Below are 18,703 nucleotides of genomic sequence, written 5' to 3'. Positions count from 1 at the left end.
TAATTTCATTTCCAAATTCTTGGAATTTGCTAAACAATACAGAAATGATTGAAAGTGTGTGAAAAATTATTAAAATTAAAATAAAATAGTCAAAGATGCTTTTAATGCTTCTGTGAACTCTGTCTCATGTGTACTGTGAGAAGGGGTGCCTCACTGGGTATGGCCTTTCCCTTCTGGGGCCTATTTTTGCATTGTAATTTAGGTCATAATGTTTCAGAGCCTACATATCTGAAGCCAGTTGCTAATTCTAGCTATATTAATTTTAATTCTTAATTTGAGACATTGTAAGACCTTGTTTGTACAGACGTATTGAGTGCTCGTAACTTCTGTGAAAGTCTCCAAATCTAGAACCTCAAGGTATTTAATAGAAAATGGGCATTTTTGTTTAGTCTTCATAAAAGTAGCTTTATAATAATGTAAATATTCTGTAGTGGCAAAGCAGATAAAACAAACAAAAAATAAATAAATTTTGGACTTCATACAGTATGTGCCACTAGATTACAACCTTTAAAAAATTGTTCATTTTGCAACTAAATTATTATTACAACTTCCCATTTCTGCAAAGCCAAAGAATGACAAAACTAATATGCTTTTTTAAAGTGTTATTTTCAGGGATTTCATAAACGATAATGAGAAAACTGTCTTCAAAAGAGAACTAATAACCCATTTTATATAATTTGAATCTAGGTTTCCATTTTTTCTTCTATTTCTTCTGTGTTTTGATTTTCCTTCTGACTTCCTAAAAAGAAGTAGAGTATCTCTCAGCCACTGCCTTCTATCCGTGAAGGATGTGAAGGTGAATGATGCACCCACTGGGTCAGATCACATTTTCACGCTACCTAAATGTGAGAATTATGAGGGTCTAAACTAATAATCATAGTGTCAGACATAGATGTGCGTGGGGGAAAAGTGTGAACTGAATGCACAAGGATGTCTCTCTGATTTGCAGTTGCCAGTTACCAAGGAAAGCAGTGGTTTTTAATGATGTGTGGGCATTACAGAGATGATCCTTTTGACCTGGCAGCAGCTTGTAAGGTCATTCCTATCAGCTTCGTTAGTGTTCTTGCTCCTTTCTCCCCCACCCTATTTGGGTAATGAAAAGAAAAGGAAGGGGTAACCTTATTATTTGCAAAACACCTATTTAGGCTGAAATCTCTTCTTCTGTAATTTGCCACAAAGCAAAACCAGCTACTGACGCACGAAAAGTAACTTGCTTAAAGTTCCAGTGCCTAGGATTTTATGTAGCTTCTGTTTTCCCTGGAATATTGATGCCATGTTACAGCTCTGCAGCCGTGTCCTCAAAATGAGAGACTTTTGACCAAATAAGATAATTTGTGCATGTTTTCATGAGACCTAGATTGTGAAAGTCAGCTCCATAGCTCATACAAATGTCCATCGACTTCCTGTCTGCAAAGCCAACATGAAAAACATTGTTTTGTATGAGTTCTGTAAATTGTCCACGCACATAAACATGACACAGCTGCTTGTGTTCCTGTTCATTTGCATAGAGTGAGCAGTGTTAACTTAAATCAACCCACATAAAATTGGAAGGAAAGAATGAGATCATTATTGTAATATAAATTTTTAAGTATTGTAAGAATGTACTTTGTCAGTGGAAAGAATATGACCAGGCAGGTAAAATCTATATCTGTATTGGGTTCTTATGTAATATTGAATAGGGATGGACATGGAAAGGTCAGATTTAGATGATCCTTAGGGTGGAGGCTGTAGCCCTGCCTGTCTCCCAACACAGAAAGAACATGTTTCTTTTGCCTTTTGATTAACTCTGTGCAGAGCTGAGAGCTGTTTTGCAAGTGTTTTCTGTCCTAGATCTTTTTTGGGGGATGTAGAATTACTGGAGTTTTCTCTGTGTGGGATGGATTCTGACCAGGTAGTTAAATTCATCACTCAATATCTCTGTAAAATATTGTGAAAATTATCATTCGTTCTGAAAATGATCTTTAATTTGTTTTCTAGAGCTGTAAGTCAGCATTAAATACTGGGCATGTGACAGGACTGCAGATTAGACCTTTTTTTTTGAAAAAAGCCCTTAGACTTTCCTATATTTTAAAATGTTTGAGAGGGTAAAAATGTAAGGACTTTTTAAGTGTGACACTGAGAACTTACTACAAGCATTCACCCCAAAAGGGTCATCTCATCAAAACTTGGTTAAATGCAAAAAAAAAAAAAAAAAAAAAAAAAAAAGGAGAACTGAAACTGTTCTTCTCAACAGTTATTTTTTCTCTGTGTGCTGCTGAAGAATGCATTGCTCAGAGACTGAGAGCGTGAGTGTTGATATTCTCTGGTGTTGAACTGGGGGAGACTGTCATGGCAGGTAAGGTTCCCTAAGTAATCATTCTTTTAACAACAGAAAACATTTGGTTAAGGCAGTGGATGCTCTTTGGAATCTGTTTTTCAGCACAGGTTTCAGACTGTCTCATTATAGACAAGGCACTTAGCAGTCTGCCTTGATACTCTGTTTTTTGGAGAGCAAAACACCTTTTTGGAAACATTCCAATTGCAAGGTCTATAGCTTCCTATGTTTGGACGCCACTTCTTGCATGTGATCCTCCCATGGTAAGGCACATAAGCAGAATTGTGGAATAAGTCACTACACTGCAAGGAGGAAAAATGCAGAAATCTTGCCATTTTGACTGCAAGTTTTTGTTTGCACGGCGTTACTGTTATTCACACTATTTGGGAAAGCCAACCACTCACTTCTAAGATTAAGCAGGGCTTTCTTCCAGTGCCTGACTACTGTATGCTCTTCTGCAACTGGCAAATGTGTGTCATTACTTTTTATTGCCTACTGTAGTCAGAGAGAGTAATTCACCTCTCCTCTTTTCCTGAAGGCATCAGGGACGATTCTTGTAGTCATCTTGCTAAACAACATGACATCTGCTGTCTGACTGTGGCATTGCAACACTTCAGCGTGCATTGCTGAGAAATGTCTGCACTGTATGGAATTACACAGCTGGTTTTCAAATGGAGCACCCTTTTAGTTGAAACCCATTTGTTTTCTTAGAAGCATTTAGAACTACAACATCAGGATGTATAATTTCAGTCTGAGTTAAACTTTTTCTCTGAAGCAAAGTTACAATGCATCTAATTCCTTTCATTTGCACCTTTGAGGAAATAACTGCTTAGAATTGTAGATTTGAGGATGGAAAAAAGTTGACATTAAATAAGTAATTTATCTCTACCTACTTTGCTGAGTGTAAGTGCAAAAGCAGGAAAATGCCCCAAATAAGCTACCTTTATCAGGTACCTAATTAGCTGAGCTCTTATACTTCAACATGAGACAGGTTATGAATGGGATGATGAAAGAGGAATTCTTCTATAGCCTAATTTTTAGATGAAGTAAAAACTTGCATTTGATCACAGCCGTTGATTTTCCTGGCAGTGCCACGGCCTGTGAATTCTTCCTCATTAATACAGCTATATGAAACTTGGTGTTTTCAGTTCACATTTTGTGCGGTTTTTGACTTTTTCTGCAGCCTAATGTGGTACAGCTTTGTCCATGCTAGCAAGCACTGAGGTGCAGCCGGGGTGGATTTGTAGAGTGAAATGGTTGATGCTGAGAACATGATACACAGGCCATATTCATTCAAGGTTTTTATACTAGGCTACTTACAGTCTTGTCACAGCAACTGAACATCCTTTAGCACCCTTTAGCATACACTCCTGGACCGCATCTTCTGGTTTTGTTTCATCGTAAGGGAATCCAGTTTGTGCCCTCTCAGATGCCTTAGTCCTGTAGCTCAACCTGCAGTAAGCAAGAATACTGGGGGGTTTCTGTCAAAGGGATGACGGTGGTTCTCTGAATTAAAATGCTGATGTAAACTCCTTCATTGGCTTCTCAGTTGGAGCTGATACTGCCTGTTTCTTTGCTTTCTTCCACTTTGATTCACCAAAAGCAATGGGGATTGAATTTCTGGGACATATGTCATGGTAGCTCTAGGGTTTCAACTGATAATGTTATTGCTATTAGCATACTGATTGAACTTTTTTCCCCCATAAACTTTTGAATTTTTATACCTCCAGGTCTTTCCTATTACTCACAAAGTGAAACAATTTTATACACTTACCCGAAATCTCTTAAACTCACAGATGGCACTAAAAGCTAAGCAGGAAATCCAGCATGTCATTATGAAAAAAATAAATTTTAAAAGTACACAAAACATGTAGATCTAATTCATTAATCTTTCTTAGTGGCACTTAGACAAGATTATTGAACTACTGTGGTAAAATATTAATGAGGACTGAGGTATTGCTTAGTAAGAAATGAGATTTTTTCACTGGAGTTAGTTAGACTTCTTGAATGCTTCTCCTGACATTTTAATTGGTTTGGTATGTAATAGTAAACTCCATTTTTCCTTAAATTCTTAAAATTTTCACTTTAAACACTCAGAGATTCCCAAAGACATAAATATTATAACATTTAATTTAGATATAATGATAATATAATATTTATGTTACAGAAACATTAGAAGCACTCAGAAAAATGTGAGACCTTCAAATGAAGGCTGAGAATAGCTAGAAATGAACTGTTTATACTGATAAAGTATTTCATTATCACAAGGAGTAAAATAATATTTTCCCAAGAACTGTTTGTGTTTCACATTTTTTCAAGCCCGATAAAACTCTTCCATCATTGCTGTGCAAATGCAGTTTTCCTCCTGAACTCTTTTGTGTAATTATTTGCCAGTCACTTTAAGTATTAGAAGAATGACACATACGGTGTTTGATCATATTATTGAATATAGCTTTGAAGATGACAAAAATACCTCAAGATGTATTGCGCATTCAGATGTTACTTCTTCTAAAGTGGTTAGATGCAAAAAAGACGTGACTCAACCTATAAAGTTCCGCTTTATTTCATACTACTGCTTTATAATATTATCCTGAAAAAGTCTTACCGTGGATTCTTATTTCCATATGAGTATTTGGTATAAGGTCTTCTCAACAGTAAAGTATTAAAGGATCTTTGATTTCTTTGGACATAATTTACTCAAGGCTATTTATTAAAATTTACAAACAGATTGTCACCACAATGTGTTTGAAAGGCACTGCAATGTAGCAGACCTAGCTGATGAGTACCTGCCTGAATCTGATTCCAAAAATTTCAAAAGCTACATGGTAACAGCCTGAATTCGTGATCAATGGCCATTAGTGGTTTGAGCTGTGTTTCAAGGGGCATGTGCATTTTAATTAATGCCTATAATGGTATTGCTAAGCCCCACAATATTCTTAAGAGCCATAAGGAGGTGGCATTTTATGTAAAGTTCAGTTCTTGAAGTTCTAAAGCAACTTCAGCTTTCATTTATTAAAAAAAGGAAAGTTTTCAGTTTTCATAGTCTCAAGTACAGTTTGGGAGACAAACCTTTAAAGCTTTTAAATGTCCATATTTATCATTTTATCGAGTTGTAACCCTTCAAGAATAAATGTGTTTTCTTTAAAAGTCAATTCTTGTTAAGAGAAATTGAATCAAATTTAAATGATTTTGCTTGATGCCACCAAAATGCAAAGTCAATGGTATGTACTTTAGAGTTAATGCATATTACAGAAAGAAACCCACTGTGTTTTAGGTTGGGTAAAAGGTAAAAATAACAGTCAAGGCCAAAGAATCAGCCACGTAGGTCACCATTTACCTTGTAATTACAACATTATGTCAAAATTCCACCAAATGTAAGATCATGCTATTCTTAAAACTGTACCAGACATTTTTAGCATATTATAGAAGAGATATAAATAGCTTTCCGTCACTGAGTGTGTCTGTCCTTCATCTCCAGCTTTGTCATTCTTAGCATAGTCAGAAATCGCATTTGAGCTGTCTTCACCTGATGTACCGGAGCAACTTCTAATAACTGGAATTTATTTTAAGTTTCTTTCAATAGCATGATGTAAAAAAAATACTGTCACTACAAGTTAAGGGTTGACATTTCCATAAAACAAGGCAGACAAAATAATGCTAAAACTTTTTTGAAACTTTGGGGCAAATAAAGACAAGTACTTGAAAACTTTAATCTTTCAAGACCAAGTTGTACATTGCCTAAAAATGTTTATGCAATATATGAGCTCAGAAATTAGTTGAATACAAATATTTCTCAAATTCAAAATATTTGATTTGAGCATGTTCTTGTACTTTTTCAAATGCTTTTAATATAGGTTCATTTTTGTCTTAAAAGATTTACCTTCTCTTTTGGCTATGCAATAGTATGTAATCACTGCAGGCATTTCCTGGATCTATAGTTTCAATCCTCAGCAGTATCAAAATAAATAAATAAAAAGGATACACAAACTCTTTTCAGCTTTTTTTTTTTTTTTTTAATATATCTTTTTATTAATTGAAAAAGTAGTTAATATAATCTTGGTAATAAACAAAACTTGTTATATGAACACATATCCTCATAGCTATGGGTGAGTCTTGGAAAAACGGTATTAATTTATTGTCAAAATCAACCAATATAGTGTGAGTCACTATAGCTAATAATAATGTGGTACATTTTCGATAACACTGACAACTTTTGTTGCCCTTCAAATAACTACATTGTTGTGTCCTATATTTTTGCATCTCCTAGCAACAACCAAAAAGTTTTGAAAAGTTTTATTTTTAGAAGTGTGCTAGAATTGTTTTCATGATCATTATATTTCTATGCTGTCTTACTGACAATTCCCCATGAGCAACTGAGAAAATTCTGCATAAAATGCAATGACCTATAGTGATTATTGCTACCTGTTGCAATATGTTTTGAGGTATATCTTGACTTGCTGATGTAATATTAGCCATGAGGTCAGTGTAATGGTTGCAGTCTGTACTGGTACCGTATCTGCAGTGTACCTGAAGCTTACACAGCCAGTAGATTCTAAATAATGTGCCTCTTATGGTTGTGGTAAAATATACTGCTTTACCACATGTATAAGGTGGTTCATCTGTAGATAACAAAATAGACACTATAGCATTGAAATTTATATTGCCTGAGGCATTGCCTCCAGAGAGCACATCCTGATCTGCAGGGCAAGAGGCAGAGAATGGCCATCATTCACAGCACTTGGCTCCTGTAGAGCAGATTGGCTGCATCCACATTGTGTAGTACACTTGGCTTAGATCTCCTTCAAGTCCCAAGACCTTATTATTTTTCTTTCTTTATACGATTTTAAAAAAACTGCCGCGGTTCATCCCAGTCATGACGTGATGCCAAGGATATATGTTGTATTTCTTGAGGCGTAGCACAATGGCAATGCCTGAAGGCAGCAAACCTGCTGAGACAGTGCCGAGAGATTGTAATAGCGCTCAGGGAGCCAGAAGCAATCTCATCCATGCTGTCTGTAGGGAACAGTCCCTGTAGTGAATCGACCTCAAAACTTCACCTGATACTGCGTCAGAAAGACCTTGCTGGCTCTCTCTAAAGAAAGGCCGGGAGCCCAGGGATGTGTGGACAACCATAATAGATCACAGATCTGGAACAAGCAAGGGAGCAAAGTTATTAAACAGTATTGCTACACAGGGGGTTATTCTAAATGCAGCTCCATTGGTTAGACTAGCTTTTCTTAAAAATACGTTTCAAATGTATTCTTTTGCATTTGATATATGTTGGAGTTACGTAGGTGTTTTTTGTATATGTATGTTTGTGTAAAGATATGTTTAAGGATCTGCTTTAAACTGTTACTGAGATCTAATATACAGAGTTGTTGCAGAAATGAGTCTTCAGTGTAGTATAGGAAACTCAAGATGTCTTTCAGAATTCTGCTTAAAGGTCTGAATATTGATAATAAGGCTTTCAGTCACTACTACATTGTTGTCTCACTGGTGAAGTACTTCTGTCCAGTCAACAACAGTTTCAGTCTAGAGAGTGGGGGACTCCTTCACCGTAATTCTTCTCTGATACTCTTAACCAGCATTTGACCTGCTCTAAAAAGACCCAGTGTTGAAGTTACTAAAGGTTAGTTTTTCTTCTGCTCTGGATTTACGTTAATGACACAGTAAGAGTCAAATTGTTGTAAAGGACACTAGAATGTCGAAGGAGTTAAGAGAGACAGTAACAGGTGTTGTTCCTTTCTTTCACTTCTCTTGCCTCAAACACCAGCTGTGTTTGAGGGTGTTCTCGTGTTATGTGATGTGTCCATGACTGCACAGCCCTCTACATCCTTTTGGGGAAAGACACTCAGCATCATCATTATCTTTATTTTCTTAGACAAGATCTGACAACTTCCCCTCTGCCTTGAAAATGATGAGTTACCATCAAATTCATTGTGGAAGTGTTAATAATGTGCATTTGAATATTGTCAGTCCTTGCAGTATATTCATTTTCTTTACAGGGGACTTGCTAAGTACTTTATATTTATTATTTCTCCACCTTCATCTAATTGCAGAATTAAAGCAACTTCAGAGAACAATGGTGATGATAATGATGTGACACTGCAAAGACTGAAGTTCTCATACAGAGAAACAAGGAAATGTTAGTGAAAATGACTACAATTTGAGGAAAGGCGGGGAGAGAACAGCAACCTTAAGCTCACTGCCCTGTTTCTATAGGCAGACCACTCCTTAGGTGACAGTTTCTAAATGAAGAGTAAAGAGCTATCCAAATTACAGGTTGGTTTGAAAGAACGGTATTCAACCTGCTTTGAGAAGAAGATTGGACTAGATGACCTCCAGAGGTCCGTTCCAACCTAAATTATTCTATGATTCTATTGAAATGCTAACTCCACACGTGGAATATTTGGATTCTGTAGTAAGAGCTTTTATCATTGTCTCCTATTGAGGCTAGTTTCCATGGCTTTGTTCAGTTTTGATAACACCTTTTGTACTCTTTGTATAATTGGGTTAAACTCTCATGCCATTCTTGTCTAATACCTACATTAATCTGTATAGTGCTGAATAAGAAGCCATGAGAAATCTGTATTTATAAATTCTGTTTTTTCAAGCCCTTGTCCAGTGTTCAAGAACACTCCAACATGCAATAATCTAAATCCACAGCTGCCTTCCCTACTTAAGGGAAAAAAAAAAAAAAAAAGTGCTTGACACCACATTACCACATTCACATTATTCTACAAGAAAAGGTTGTCCAGAGTGGTTCTGGAGTCTCCCTGTTTGGAGATCTCCAAAAGCCGCCTGGATGTGGTCCTGGGCAGCCTGCTTTGGGTGGCCCTGCTAGACCAGGGGGTGTTAGACCAGAGGACCAGATGACCAGTTCCTTCCTACCCCAGCCATTCTGTGAAGAACTTTACTTATATGTCAGCTGAAAAGGAGTGGAGGGAAAGCACCTTCCCACTCTGCCCAGTGAAAGCCTAGGGAAATAGTCTTTGTAGCATGTCTGATGCTGTAATAATTAAGAAAGAATAAATACTGACCTCGACACACAGGGATTCCAGCAGGAAACTTACCCAAAAAAGCTCACAACTCATGGTGCTGTCTTATGTTCTGCAGTAGTTTGCAAAGAACTATTGAGAGACTAAATAATGTCCTTAGTAAATTAGCACTGGAATTGTGGTGAACGCTTTGTCCTCTCCTTTCAAGCATAGTCAGATATTTATAAGATTTTTTTTTTCTATTTGCCAATTCTTTGATGATTCCAGCAAGAAATTCCCAGTAATTATTGAAATTTTCATTACATTTGTTGTTCTTCTTTGTGTATAAATTTGATACAAATATTTACGGTGTTTGTAATATTTAAATTATGTAGTAATGAGGTTGACACTGTGGTGCTTACATAAGAATTTAGCTCCATTAGTTATGAGAGATTTGGTCCAAATTCATGGTGAACTGATGCAGGTTGAATTGATCCTAGTGAAGCTTATATTGAATTATACTAGTTAAAAGTTTAACCTGAAATTTTCTGCATGTTTCACAGTGTAGTTGTATATGTGCATTACCATCCATATATCCACATTATTATCCATGTGCATTATTATCCAGGTATTATCCACTAGATCACAGCTGGAATTTTTGAGGATTTACATTGAATGACCACTGTGTATTCTGTGTCTGGTTACAAAACTGTAGAATCACTGAATCATGGAATGGTGTTTGGGAGAGATCTCTGGAAATTCTCTAGTCTGACACCCTGCTTTTAAGCAGGGCCAATTAAAGCACGGCTTGGGGCCATGTCCAGTTGGGTTTTGAGTATCTACAAGGATAGCGGCCCATGACCTCTGTGTTTGTGTCCTTCCTTGTACTGGGAAGTCCAGACATGCGCACAACAATCCAGCTGGGTCTCACCAGTGAGTAGTGGGAAAGGATCCCAGGGAGAACTCCCTGTATTCCTGCTGATCTGACATACAGAGTGATTGCTTCTCCCTGCCTTCTTGACTGGTCCTTGCTAAAGAGCCTATATCCATCCTGTCCACATCACTCAGCATACTTTGTTTGCCAGCCCAATCCACCACTTTCTCATTTATTTGTTGGTTGATTTTTATTTTTTTATTTTTTCAATTTAAAGCTCTCATGACAAGTTTGGCCAGCCAATAGGAAAAGGTACTTTTGCCTAAGTGGTCAGATGAATCCCATCTCTTCCTAGCAGTCACCTGTCTTGAGTGAGGGTCCCATGCTTGTGAAGTCAAAATCCCTCTTGTCAGTGCCAGGTGCACAAACAATTTTTTGACCTGTAGGATCTATCCACTCTTCCTTGGTTTCTTCCCCTTCACTGTCAGAGTTTAGAAAGACACTTGGTCCATTGCTTTTTATGAAATAATGGTATTGGTACTAAGAAATCTGCAAGTATAACATCAACTTCTTCCCATATGACAAGTAAGGAGCCGCTCTAAATGTGTTACTAATCCCTGTGTAAAACTAAGCTATAGTTTGAGATCTGTGCAGTAAAATAAAGGTGTTTTCGTTTTTGTTCTTTTTTTTTCAAAATAGGACTGCTTCATAGAGAGACATGGATTCTTTTGTCAGGGAGGAGCACTTGAAGCAATAATTGTTTCTCCTGGGCAAAACTTGCTCATGAATCTTTAATCAATTTCCACATTAGAGTAGCTCTGTATATAGAGGATTCTAATGAAGGTAAACACTGCTTCTAAATAAGCATCCAAGTACTTCAGATGGAAAGCAAAGTAGTAACATCAAAATCAGAGAGAGAAGTGTTACATATGCATGTAGCACCCTGCTTCTGAGCTAGAGACCACTTTATCTTCTGTGTGGTTGCATGTACGCTGTATGTAAGAAAGGGAAATAATGAATGCATGAACCCCTAACACTTCAGTAATTTATTAGGAAGGAGAAAAATGCCCAGGTATCCTGGCAGGGAGATCAATGATGCAACAACATACTGATGTTTTCTTCCAGCCAAGAACAAGCAGCATGATATTATTTTAACTTTTTTTTTTTTTTTTTTTTTTTTTCCTTAATGCAAGTATTTCAGGGCCTGAAATACATGCAAAGATGTGGAGCTATGCCATTTTTTTAAGCCTGAAATTCAGATATGTAATAATGTTGTGGTCTGAGTATAAAACCATGATTCTGGAGCAGAATTTTTTTTACTACTGAAAGATTCTCTACCCTAGTAATTACTTCTGGTTGACGATGATCTCCACTATGTTCATAATTCAGTGACATTGGGTTCTCAGGTTGTAAGGTATTTTGAGTATGCATCAAGAACATCTTGTTAATCTTCTGCCATGTGTAAACTAAGTCAGGCTGTTTCACTCTCTTTGGACTTCAGGGAGTCCTTAGATAAACTGGGGAGTCAGGAAATACTGGTGCTGTGTGCCCATACAGTGGGGGATCTGGAGTAAAGTTGATTTTGGAGAACTCATTGAAAAACCAGGTCAGTAGCTGCTCTGACAAATTATTATCATTCTTGGGGTACAAATGAAATGTGAATAACAGCCAAGGTTGATCTTTCTGTCACGAATGTGTTTGGTTGCTGCTATCTCTTCTCAAATGCTAGATTTTTTTTTCTGCTCACATTAACACTGACATAGTGGAGGCTTAGGAAAAGTTTCATATCCTGTTAATCTTAAATTGTGTTCTTCCTTGATATTAAGTTTTAAAGTTTCAGGCTTTCCTTCTTTTGAGCAGCCTTGGCTTGAAAGGTAAAATGTGAAAGCATGTTACTTACTTACCTCTCTCTGTCTGTGACCAGACTACTGTCAGGATAGATCCCCAGGCCTGCAGTGGCATTGCTTCCAGCCCTGCTACCTGGAACCTTCTAGAAAGCTTTGATTAATGGGCCACTAACAAAATTTTCCTTGAGCCATGGCACATATCGAGTGAAGATATAACAGAAAGTGTCAATCCAATGTGCCCCCAGAGCAGTTAGCACAGTTGCAAGGCAGAACTCATTTGTGCTGTCAACTTACTAGCTATTTTCTCTCTTATAGATAGGACTACTTCCTTGTAACTAGTTGAGAAACAGTAAATTTGGTAGCATTTGGAAACTGCTGTAATCTGTTCCTTTTAAGTGGCTTCTGAGGGGGATGCTGAGTCTGAATATATTCCAAATCCTTCCTTCAAGTTACAACGCCATTGGACTAAGAAGTCTAATACAGCAGAGTAGTTCTCTGATGCCAAAAAAATTTACACAGTTTGGGAGCTAAGGGAGCCTTAGATTTGTTTCTGTGGCATGTTCTTTCATGTGGGAGAGAGAGATTTTGGTGAGGGAGAAGATGGTGTTTTTCTTTAAAGTGCTACTTCTTTTTTAATAACTCAAGAAGTGGAGTATATTAGGGGTGTCGATTTAAATAAAGATTTACTATATAATTCTACTGTCTTTTATTGCACTATATTGGGTTTATTCAACACCCTACCTTTATGGTACCAAACTCTTCTCTAATATGGCAAAAAAATCTGTCACTTGACAGCCAGCTTCCAGAACTGGACTACCGCAGAGCTTCAATCCTCTTAGAAGACAGAAAACAGACTATCAAGGAGTAAACTTGTTATAACCCCACATTAACAGTATTTTAAAGGAACGTACAAAGATACTGGCTCAGATACAGCTTTTTTTTTTTTTTTTTTTTTTTTTTCCTTTTTTTGTATTTTGAGTCTGGTGAAAAACTGAAAAATCACTCTTAAGGGATGGATGCTACATTGACACTGAGCCAAGGGGAAAGCTTTACAGTAGAGATGTTCATTGACTCTGTGACTGCAAGTGTGGAAAAAGCAGAAAGAACTAGATAACATTAATTCAAGAAACACAGCAAAGCCAAGGCGCAGGATTGGTGTATAAACAGCTTTAACTGTGCATATTCATTTCAGTGGCTCAGAAAACAAATGGAAGATTACTGGGATAAGATTAACTGTAACAAATGCAAGGAAATGTATGAAACAGTTGGAAAAGCTTTTTATAGTAGAGCAGTTAAATCTAGTTAATTGTGTTTGATTTTTGTTTTCATAATTACTTCCATTGTTCCACTGAACTCCTGCTGAATGTCCGACATAGTCGAGCTGTCATGCCATAATTGAAAAAAAAATGAATAGAAACTGAATACCAATGTGATTAGTGTTGTGTTACATGCTTTTAATGTATGTGCTGCTCATACTGGTTTAGAGCTGCCTCACACTTAGCTGAGGAGATAATCCTTGATTTAAAACAAAGCGACCACTCTGACAAGGTTAATGGAAGCGTTTAACCATATGCGAAGATAACGAAAGGCATTCAGTTCACTGTTGCTATGTGGTAAGAAGGTCACGAGTAAGTCTCTGCAATGAGAAACCCAATTTATTTTAATTCCCGCTGTGACCTCTCACACAGGCGTTGTCCAAGCTAGTAGCCTTTTGTAGCACCATTAGCAATAATCTAGCTGGCCTGAGCTTGCTGTATTACTTACTGTCCATCAGCATAGCCCAGTAAGCTTATTACCTACTAACATTCAGAAATAGATTAGGAGGAACCACTATTTTGTGATTGGACTTTAACCTACTCTGGAACTGCTTTTTAAGACCACCTATGCAGGTGGAGTCTGGAGGAGCAGTGGGTGCTGTAGGAGAGGTCTGAAAGGCAATGGTGAGCTTGTATGACAGAAACGAGCACAGTGCTACCCTGTTCTGTGCTCAGCCAGTGTTGTCTCTCCCTTTCCTTTCCTTTTGTGACAAATACCAAGCTGTCATGTGGTGGACCAAAGGAAAAACTCAACTGCAGTATCTTCCAGTGTATTTGAAGATCGCACATTAGGTAACAGTTTTACAAGTAAAATGCATACTAAATGATTGAGTCCAAAGCTTTTCTTTTAAGCTAAACACCTTCATTACCATTCACAGACCTTTTACAGAATTACTTAGGTATGTTTTGCACATGATGCATTGTCTAGTTTGGAAAAAATACTCAGCAGGTGTGTTGATTTTATCCTCTGAAAACTAATATCTAAGAATCAAGAAGCTTTTCACATCTTTAGGAAGGTAGAAACTTTTTTAAAAGTAGTTTATGGCTGTTTTCTCTTGTAAAGCACAATTAAATGAAGTACTTAAACATTTCCTAGAGTGATCCATCACAAGCTGACTTGTCTGTGTAGGATTTTCCCAAGTATCTTCTTAGTTAGCTAAAAGATGTGCATGAGAGTGCAGAAAACATGGCTTTTTTTAATTCTTTTTCCTGAAGGATGACAATTTGTAGAATACAATGTCCCACTTTTCTTACTTTCCTTTGCAGATGAATTGGGAGTTCAGTGTTACTCCTTATACTTAATTTGTTAAGGTGTTCTACATTCATGGGACAGAAAAATTTCATCCTTCACATTGACCAATTCAGAAACTTCACTTTCATGGCTAATGAAAATATATGTAGGATTTGTGTGTGTGTGTGTGTTTCTTTTTTCTTAAATACGCAGCCTCAGGATAAGCAATGCACTACCACTACTATACCCCAGACTTCAGAGTCTGAGTGTCACTATCCTGAAAATGTGTATCAGTTTACTTGGAACTGCATAATTTCTGAAACATTTGGTGTTATCTCTGTTGGTTTTACCAGCATCATTGGTAGGAGCAGTGTGTGTCCAAAGCACGTTGCATTGCAAAATGTTACGACTGTAAAATGACACTGCTTGTAAGTTAATTTCTTCAAAGATTATCTTTATACACACAGATTGATGGTAATGGTGCACTTCATGATGTTACAGGGGGGAGGAAGTAATTTCTACTTGAAGTAGGTGATTCTGTGTATAGCAAGTGTAAAGCAGTCACCTATGTTTTTCAACTAGTCGTGTAAAGGTCTCTCTTCAGACTAGCTGTACAAGCTATGCGATGCAAGGAAAAGAAATGAAATGTAATCGTTATCCAAATGAAGTGAATAAAGAAGAGAGTCCTCCACAATTTATCTACCAAATGTGTGTCTCTAACACAGTGACTCTAACAGTACAGTTGTTAATATTAAGTCTGTCCACATATTTTCTGCAAAATCTCTGTGATGAGGCATTCATTGAGTAGAAAAGCTGACACAATGCAATGCTTTTTCTGCTGGCTCTGGACAAATTATATTCCATTTTATCAGTTGCAAGGTCAGGAGTGCTATCATGGCTCTTAAACTGTAGTGTAGTAAAGTGGTCTCTATTGAACATTTGAGGAAGAGCTGTAAGTTTGCCTGATTACTGTAGCCAGGTATCCCCAGCAGCCAGGCTCTTTGTCTGAACCCATTTCTCTTGTCTGTAATTCTCTTTTTTGCTGTAATTTGATTTCAGAATTGACTTTCAGTGCAATATACGTGGGGTTGCAAAGCTCAGACATATTTTCAAGGCACACAGTAGTTATTGCTAATACGTCTGTGTAGAAGTGCTTTAATTGCTGATTTCAGCTCTAGTGCTAGTTTAAGCACAAGCCAAAGGTTGCTGTTATTAAACACCTTGTACTGCTAGAGTCTGTGCTTCTTTCCTTATCATGCTTGTACACCAATTCTTTTTTTTTTTTTTTTAATTAGGAAACAAGCCCTTTCACACAAAACATGATTTATTTTTGACTTAATGTCTCCCTTTTCTTTTCTAACTCCTGAAGTCTAGTTCTGGACTTTCTGGACTTCCCTGTGCTTTCTTCCCTTAAAAAAAAAAAAAAAAAAAAGGAAAAAAAAGGAAAAAGATGTGAAACATTATCTTTGTGCTCTGTGTACCTGTATTGGTGTGGGAATATTCATTTTCCTGTGAACTAAAATCATCAGATTATTTTTGCCATCTCAGCCTCTGTGAAATGAAAAAACATTATTTTAGACAAATTAAGATTGTATTTTTAATTTGTTTTCACTCATAAAAATGGTGGTACTTTCCCGAATCCTCTTATTTTCTTATAGCATACATTTCAGAGCTCCTGATACCCACTGTTTATGACTAAACAATCTTCCTTTCTTATTTTTCTCTTTTTCCTTTTATATAGTTCATCAGCATTGTTTTGCAGTGATCAAACTGGGTTATTTTAATAACACCCCTCTAATCCCAATTTTTACCTTTCATTTTCCAATCACTATCTTGAGTTCATGACCACCTGCAGCTGGCTCATTGATTCCCTGGTGTGACTTTTACTCTTTGGGAGCAGGTGAACACATATGGGTGGCTTTCTCTTACGTAACCAGGGGTACCACACAAGTGTGGCAAATAAAAACAAATAAAGGTGATGTCTGTAGGATTAGCTCAGTGTGTGTTTAGGTGAGATTATGTGTTTTATTGACGTACTGCCTTGCAGAGGACTTCTAAAACTTGTTATATTATTAAGTAGCTACACTTAATGTTGAAATGGATACTGCTTTGCAATTGCTGTAACCCTATTTTTAGTTTTGGTCTTTTAACTCTTTTGGAATGTTGGCCATGCCTACATTTCTGTAGAAAGATAAGCTGTTAAAACATTTTCTCCTCTACTTTTCAGGGATTAATATGTGGGAGGCTGTGGACTATTTGCTTCCAACATAGGAACAGCACTGGGTTGGGAATCTGCACTCCTGAGAGAATGCTGGGAATCTGCAGAGGGCGACGGAAATTCCTGGCTGCCTCTCTGACCGTCCTCTTCGTGCCAGCCATAACGTGGATTTATCTGTTTGCTGGGAGTTTTGAAGGTAGGAGGAGAGTAATGGCTGGGGGGGGAGAATGTGTTAAATGATTGGTATCAGAGCAGACAAATGTAGATCAGTCATCATCGGTTTTATTTAAATAAAGCTAGTTCAGCTTGCGTAGGAAATGGCTCCCCAAGTGCAGATTTCAACAAAGGGCCTTCCTTACCATGTTCTCACTACTGACAAGGAAGTAATTGCTGGCACCAGTTGTTCCATTTTCATCTAATCTTTGAACTTTTACAAAAATGCAACAAAAAAAAAATCTGATTTCCCCTTACTCATTTCTTCTCTGCGTTCTCTGATTTTTAAAAATTGATTTTACTTCAATTAAAATTAATGCCTCATTTCAGATCTGCATTTAATACTGCTAAGAAGTGTTTAAAAAGTTACTCATATTTATTCTGGGCACTTTTTACACGATTCTTGTATTTATGGATGGGTGTGTGTGACCTCATATGTCTGGATGATATAGGCCACTGAGTCTGATTTTGGGACACTGAGCAGGGAGCGTATCCTCCTACAGAAGAATGGGGGGGGGTCTACAACACAAGTCAGAGAATGTGTCTAACATGGTTCTTTGTGTGGTGGACTCTGCTGGGTAATGCTTTCTCAGCTGCAGGATTTGTCTTGTCCTGTAGCCTCACATGCAAATGCTGCTGCTCACTGCACCAGGGAACACACTGGTGGTACTCTGTGGCATGTGAGATTGTGCAGTTGGACTTTCCTCTGAGAGGTGTGGATGTAGCAGGAAACAAAGCATGGGACAAGGGCTTCTACACAGCCATCACATAGCGTGCATGAGAGTTGATGGAGCTTTCAGAGTACAAGGTTTGCTCAATACAATTTCCTGTCTTCTAACAATTCTCCACGCTTGTTATGATGCTGCTGCATTGTCCTTTGTATTTGTGCCCACAATCCATGCAATGGTGCCTGATCGTCTTCCAGTCTGGGGGCAAGCGTGAGCATGAAGGTCAAAATGGAAATAGGTGCAGCCCAGCTGTTGCAGTACTGGTTATGTTCACCAAAGTGTTTCACCTCATCTGTGTAGTGATTAATTCTTCAAAGGAAATGTCAGCAATACCAGATAATCCTAGGCTTAAGACCAGACTCCACGCTGTCCATGCTACCCACATAAGAGCTTAACTAGTCCAGGTTTAATAGCTCTCAGAAGTGTGAAAGCTTGTAATGGGTTCAATTTCAGTCTTCACAGAATCTGAATCTGTATATAAGGATGGGCTGGTTACTGTCTTGTTCATCTAAAGATATCTCACATTTGGCTTTCCTAAACACAATGTAGTGTTTAAACAGCCTGAACCAGAGGTGGCTGAGTAGCCAGCAAAGTGCCTGGGATGTTTAGTCTAGAACCTGCTGTGCAACATAAGCCTCCTATCAAGTCTGCTGTCACCTTACAGAACAGTGCTGTCACTATAAACACAATTGAGATGATTCATTTTCAATTAGGATGGTATCCTATTAGAGAAGACGGGAAAACAGTTGCATTATTTCTGGGTCTCCTTCCTGCTTTGGAGCTATATCTAGGTGCTGGATCCTGCCCATTTTCTTCTGAAGATACGTAGAAATATGCTATACCCTGCTTTAAAAGTTGATTCTGTGAAATGTTTTATGGGCTTCCAATTTAGTTATATAGTGCCTACCTGGCCAAAACTTGCAAGCACATGAGGCTCTTGTCTTTGTTCTCCTTGAAGGCTATTAGACTATCACTGCCTCTAGAC

The 18,703-nt window shown here is 37.6% G+C and overlaps 1 protein-coding gene across 5 annotated transcripts in view; it reads left to right on the top strand.

The window, feature by feature from the left end:
- LARGE1 (LARGE xylosyl- and glucuronyltransferase 1) overlaps nt 1-18,703 on the top strand; it is a 283,589-nt gene that overhangs the window by 64,407 nt on the left and 200,479 nt on the right. For 3 of the 5 annotated variants that reach the window (XM_084524041.1, XM_084524043.1, XM_084524044.1), the window contains one exon: nt 16,787-16,973. In XM_084524041.1, coding sequence (XP_084380167.1) covers nt 16,868-16,973 — 106 coding nt within the window. In that variant the 5' untranslated portion in view covers nt 16,787-16,867. Of the gene's footprint in view, nt 1-11,718; nt 11,772-16,659; nt 16,680-16,786; nt 16,974-18,703 lie in introns of those variants that run through there. The other 2 variants (XM_084524042.1, XM_084524045.1) reach the window with 2 other exon arrangements.

Source organism: Aythya ferina (assembly GCF_964211825.1).
Source record: "Aythya ferina genome assembly, chromosome: 1".
Taxonomy (NCBI): domain Eukaryota; kingdom Metazoa; phylum Chordata; class Aves; order Anseriformes; family Anatidae; genus Aythya; species Aythya ferina.
This window is presented reverse-complemented; position numbering and strand designations above follow the sequence as displayed.